The 5,721-nt window shown below is 42.0% G+C and overlaps 2 protein-coding genes across 3 annotated transcripts; both read right to left on the reverse strand.

Moving 5' to 3' along the window:
- Positions 1-821: 821 nt before the first annotated feature.
- Positions 822-3,440, reverse strand: LOC148084670 (cyclin-dependent kinase inhibitor 1B-like). Of its 2 annotated transcripts, none has more exons than XM_087786000.1 (3): positions 2,448-3,440; positions 2,128-2,267; positions 822-1,741 (listed from the first exon to the last, which is right to left on the reverse strand). In XM_087786000.1, the coding sequence occupies exons 1-3, from the start codon at positions 2,803-2,805 to the stop codon at positions 1,736-1,738; spliced, it is 504 nt and encodes a 167-aa protein (XP_087642126.1). In that variant the 5' UTR covers positions 2,806-3,440; the 3' UTR covers positions 822-1,735. The 2 variants fall into 2 exon arrangements, with proteins under 2 accessions (XP_087642126.1, XP_087642127.1); XM_087786001.1 differs by having other exon boundaries at positions 2,128-2,264; positions 2,448-3,433.
- A 330-nt stretch (positions 3,441-3,770) lies between these two features.
- cdpf1 (cysteine rich DPF motif domain containing 1) lies at positions 3,771-5,028 on the reverse strand. The gene is made up of 3 exons (XM_087786002.1): positions 4,861-5,028; positions 4,670-4,781; positions 3,771-4,192 (listed from the first exon to the last, which is right to left on the reverse strand). Exons 1-3 carry the CDS (start codon positions 4,986-4,988, stop codon positions 4,070-4,072), a joined length of 363 nt encoding a protein of 120 aa, XP_087642128.1. The 5' UTR covers positions 4,989-5,028; the 3' UTR covers positions 3,771-4,069.
- Positions 5,029-5,721: the final 693 nt, after the last annotated feature.

Here is a 5,721-nt window from a genome sequence, read left to right on the forward strand (position 1 = left end):
GCTACTTTGATTTCCTCTCGACATAATTAACAATGTCCTGGTCCTGACTTGACAATTCTCTTTACATGTGTCAGTTTGGAAACATGATCTGAAGTGTTTGAGGTCGAGTGTATAATTGCATACTCAGTTGTGTGTCAACACCTCGTCTGTCACTCAAAGTCAAGCACGCCTCACAGTTTACACAGTCTGATCACCTGATATTCCAACAGTGTTTGTTCAAGGCGCAGCAACACCACTGTGAGGCAAACATGACGTCTTATCATCTTCAACAATGTAGACGACGAACCAAACTCAGTTTGTACGTAAACAGTTTATTTTCCACACAACTCTGCATTACTTTGCTGCTGTATTTAAAGTTTTTTGTGTGTTCTGTTTGGGGAACTTGACTTTTTACAACTATTTAAGAACAGTGTAATACATTTTTGTGTTGACATTTTATTTCAAATAATGGTTTAAACTTTTCAAGTTTTGTTGTGTAGTATTAGTCCTGATTTAGGAATCATATCAAACATATTACATTTACCATTTAAGGTTGACTTTTTAAACCAATTTAATATATAGATATATTTTCATAGCTGGACTTTTATTATTATTATTCTTACTAATGGACTAATTACTAATTGGACTTTTCTATGCTATTCGTTTTTTCCATTTGAGTTTTTCTACAGTCAACTTTAGAATTCAACTGCTGACATTTGTAACATAGGCATCATTCCACTGCTTGTTCAAATTGTCACAAGAACAAATGAGGGGAAGACGTGTGACAGGAAATAAAATGTCATTAGACCTTAAAACTATAATTGATGAAAACAAATATCGGATGAGTTTGGCAACACTTTATTGTTTTTTTTAACAAGGTACATATGTACAAAAAACAATCTGCACGTAAAATATGTGCTTTTGGGGAAAAAAAACAAACATTAATAAATAAAATTTTCAGTGTTTTTCTAGAAAAGAAAGGCACACAGGTAAAGTCTTCCAAACGACTAGGGCAGTGTAACTTTGTTTGTCTGCCCTCGCCATGTTTCAAAATAGTGCAATCGTATCATGAAGTTCAAGACTAAGAAACAAAAATCTTTGATTCACATATTTGCATAAGAAGTGGTCCAGGAACATCTCCACCATCTGGACTCAGGAGCGAGGAGGAGTACAAATTTGGTGAAATATTGCTCAGCAGTTTTTTAAAATACACAAACTTTGGTGAATAAAAACTCCCAAAAGTCAAAATTAAAATAAATCTTGGGGGGGTGGATGTAAACTGACGGTGGCAGCTCCCAGAAGATGCCCCCTGCCCAGAGCGGCCGGCTGGACCTTCAAATGAATCACTGGGACGTGTAAAGCCGTAGAGAAGTGGAAGACGGTCGGTCTCCACGCCGCCCTGAGGTTTCAAATCTTCTTACTTGCATCAGATTTACCCGAATATTCACAAACATGACGAATCTACACACAACTTTTAGGGAAATTGCACCGCAACTTCTCGAGTCAAAACGCAAACATCGCATCACCGAATGCTTCTCTTCTGCTACATGGTTGAAACATAGGTAGTAATAATATAGTATTTATAGATAAAAAGATGCACAAACATGAATTTGCACACTGCTACATCGTCTGCTGCTTCTGAGGCAATTTGACTTTCTTTTTTTTTTTTTTAAATGAGTGCCAAAACTTGATAGTGTACATCTTCAGTGCTTGAGCAGCCGGTCGTCCTCCAGCAGGCTGTGTGTCAGACTCCTCCTCAACTCTGCACACAACATCAGGGTGATGGCGTTAGGAGAAGAAATGACTTGTTTGTGGAAATGGTCAGACTTGTTGAGCGTTAAGTAAGTAAGTAAGTAATTTTTATTTGTTTAAGCGCTTTTCCAGACCAGGGTCACAAAGCGCTTAAACAATCAAAACAATATTCAATAAAATATATACTTTAAAGGTCAAGATAACACTGAGAACACAACAGGAGTTCCAGAAAATCAAGGAAAAGCCTGAAACACACTCTTGACACTGAGCTATTCAACACTAAACTGTGTAATAACACACCACGAGTCAACTGCATATATGGATTTACATGTCGGTAAAAAAAAAAGTGTGCAGCTTTCAGAGAGCGTGTTCAGGAGGACCCCCCAGCATCCTCACCTGACTCGGGTCCACCGGACTGTGCTCCGGCTCGTCGGCCACCACCAGGGCCGAGCTGCCTTCAGCTCCAGGCGGTGACCCGTCGTGACGGTCGCCCTTCTCGTCGTGCAATTTTTTGACGTCGCTGGAGCAGGCAGCTGCTGACAACACACACACACACACACGCTCTTGTTTTCGACGACATTGAAAAAACGGGTGTCATAAACACCTGCAGGAAAGTGCGAACAAATGCAGAACAAGGAAGCGCGTGAAATGCGCAGTTGTTATGAGGCTGGAAATACGTGCGTGTGAGGGTTCTGTCGAGCAGAAGCTCTTCTCACCTGAATCCCCCGAGGGTCGTTTCCTCGGTCGGCTGCGACCCTCGGGCGCCGCGCCCCGCTCCGACGGCTCCGTGTCCGTGCGTACGTGCACGCCTCTCCGGTAGAAGTCCGGTGCATCTCGCTCCACCTCCCACTCGTAGTCCCCCGGGAGCGGCCTGTCGGAGACCGGGTCGAAGTTGTACCTCTCCCTGAAGCCCTGCACACTGTCCTCCAGGGAGGTCGCCAGCGCGGACTGGATGGTTCCGGGCTCGGGTCGGCCGAAGAGAGCCCTGCTTACGCTGGGTCTGGCGCTCTCCTGCGGCCGCGGGTCCACCCGCTCCACGGTGGGACTGGCGTTGGACAGACGCACGTCTGACATCTTCGCGGACGACGAGTGACGCGAGAAGAAAAGTCCAGGAAAATCTCTCCCAGATCTACGACGCGCAGCGAGTGATCGTGTGGAGCCGCGCAGCTGCACTCATGCTCCTCCAGATAGGGCGAGGACGGTGTTACACGCGCACGGTCCAACACACGCAGCTGTGGCGTTTAAACGGAACCGCTGCTGTCAGGTCCGGGTCGCAGCGAGACGACGAGTCATGAGAGCCAACATGGCGATGAGTGGCGTGAAGCAGGAAAATCATCAAAGACTATTTAAACTACGTTGACCCTGCTATGTGACGTCGCGTGAGAGCAGTACGTCACCTGTAGTGGGCGTGGATTAGAAGTGCTTCAATTACAATGATTTTACGAATATTATTATTCTTGTACATCATTTGTTATTAACTACCCCTAATCTTAAGATTATTGTGATGGTCTTGAGAGACCCTTCTCTGACACAAGGTTCTGCAACTGAAAACAGTTTTGTCGACACTTTAGAAGGGAAAAGCCAAAACAAACCAGTGAAAATATTTCCCAGCAGCTGCATGTTTAGAGATGGTTTAGAACAAGCGACTTTTATTGCCTGTGTTGTAAACACAAATCACTATAGTTTTCATTTTTCTTTTCCTCAATTTTCTGGAACTCCTGTTGTGTTATCAGTGTTATCTTGATCTTTAAAGTATTTACTTTATTGAATTTTGTTTTGATTGTTTAAGCGCTTTGTGACCCTGGTCTGGAAAAGCGCTCTACAAATAAAAATTACTTACTTACATTTGTCATGTCATTTTTTATTATTTAAAGTATCATTGATGATTTTAAAGGCTCACAACTACTGTTCATCTTTCTTTCAACACAAGGTGGAGCTGCTGTGTTGAGCCAGGAAGCAGCTATTGACTGATCTGACACTTTTATACTCATGCAACTCAGGGAATGTTCCAACACAAACAATGATACACAAACAGAAAGTTGTAGACATATTTCAGACTTTAATACTCAAGGTATAAAAAACATTGGCAGAATGTAGGAGTCATGACGGTTACTCTGCACACACACACGAGACTCCAAAGACCGTTCTGTTGTCTCACTGTCCACTGCTGCAAACTTCTCCAGTCAGTGCCGTCTCTCACCTGAGTCACTATGCAGGTCGTCTAACTTTTGTCCAAGACCTTCTCAATTGTTCATCTCCACCTTCCTGCACTCCAGGGTATGCTGAGGCATGACACCTCCAACTTATCCACAGCCTGCACAAACCCACTCAGGCACCATCAGGAGACCCCCGTCTTGGATCCTTTCCTGGCCAGTTCAGCCTGGATCTGTGGAGGGAACTGGTCCAGATGTTTCCGCACACACTCGATGCAGAACCTCTGTGTGTAGAAGAGACTGCAGTCCTAATGGGAGACAGAAGGTGACTTGAAGTCAGCGTTTATTCTGGCCCGGGTCAATGGATTCGGGCTGCCTTAGATTGAGTGCACAATGATACATCCAGATCCACATGACTGACCTTCACATGATGAGAGACATGATGTCTGAAACAAGATTGACTCATGAACCAAGTTACTTATCTCTAGTGCGTTTCATATATATGCTGTTTTTATAACGTATACTATCTGGGAATAATTCTGTCATCTATGCTATTTATACGGTTGATATTTCCCCACTGTGTGAAATGTTTTCCTTATCAAGTTTTAATACATATCAGCGTTTTAAACAAAAGATGTATAATACTGCCCGAAAAAGGTTAATTTTTTAACGAAAACAACACGAATAGGTGTTAGAAATCAGTATTTCACATTTTAAAGTTAGATATATTTTTAAGTTGAATATAATAGTTGGATCACAAGTTCAAACTGAGGACGTGAACTCACCGCGCCTACACACACACACACTCCACACACGCTGCAGTGAGATCCTAGAACCAGGAACTTCTCCTTGTCCGGGCTGAACGGGTCTTTACGAAGAAAACACTCTTCAAGGAGTCTGATGGAGGACAGAACCTGGTTATGACACTTGTCACTCATATGTTAGTGTACATGTGTGTAGTTACACGTGGACTCACACGATGGCTCTGGTGTTCGGAGGCTTCTGTCCAAAGTACGTGAACGAGCAACTCAAACCACACAGCTGGCAAGAGAACACTTTATCCGGCTCTTCCGTTTTGATCTCTTCCGTTTTGATCTCTTCCATCGTTGAGCGAGGAAAATGCTAAATGTTCACAGCTCTGACCGCAGCGGCGGCAGGATTTCATGATAATCTTCACCGCCCTCTAGAGGCGCGGAGTTGCATCGTTGTTATCTTTTTACTAGATTTAAAGTGAATTAACTGGGGGAAAAGTATTTTAAAAATAAATCACCATTCCTTAAACATACAGCCTTTTATTTATTATATTATTTTACGTACATAAACATTGAATACATGTATAAATATATAAACACATGTATACATATGAATATATACACATTTATTTTAGAACGTGTTGTTTTTTAAATTAATTTACACAAATACAACTTAATAACATTTAAAATTCCTATTTGTATGAAGAATGTATTACTGACTGTTAATAACAACCTTTATTTAATTTATCATAATTAATTATAGTAAGTTATTTTAGTGATTCATTAACTGGACATTTTTTTATATTTACACCCCTCCCCCTCCCCCCTTTGTTCCTCTGCAAAATAATTGTTTTAATCCACTTCTCTTTGGGATTATAATTGTAACAACACTTGTCTTGTTCGACACAACAAAGAGTTGTGAACTGAGGGAAACCACAACATCCACATGTTGAACAGAAGCATTGTGTGTTCAGGCTTCACTGGAGGTGTGAACTGGAAAAAAAACAATTTACAACAACTTTACTTTTGTTCAGATTACCCACATTATAATTTGACCCGTTTGTAACACATCTGTATGAGCCACG

The sequence above is a fragment of the Callionymus lyra genome, chromosome 3 (genome assembly GCF_982586985.1).
Source record: "Callionymus lyra chromosome 3, fCalLyr1.hap1.1, whole genome shotgun sequence".
NCBI classification, from domain to species: domain Eukaryota; kingdom Metazoa; phylum Chordata; class Actinopteri; order Syngnathiformes; family Callionymidae; genus Callionymus; species Callionymus lyra.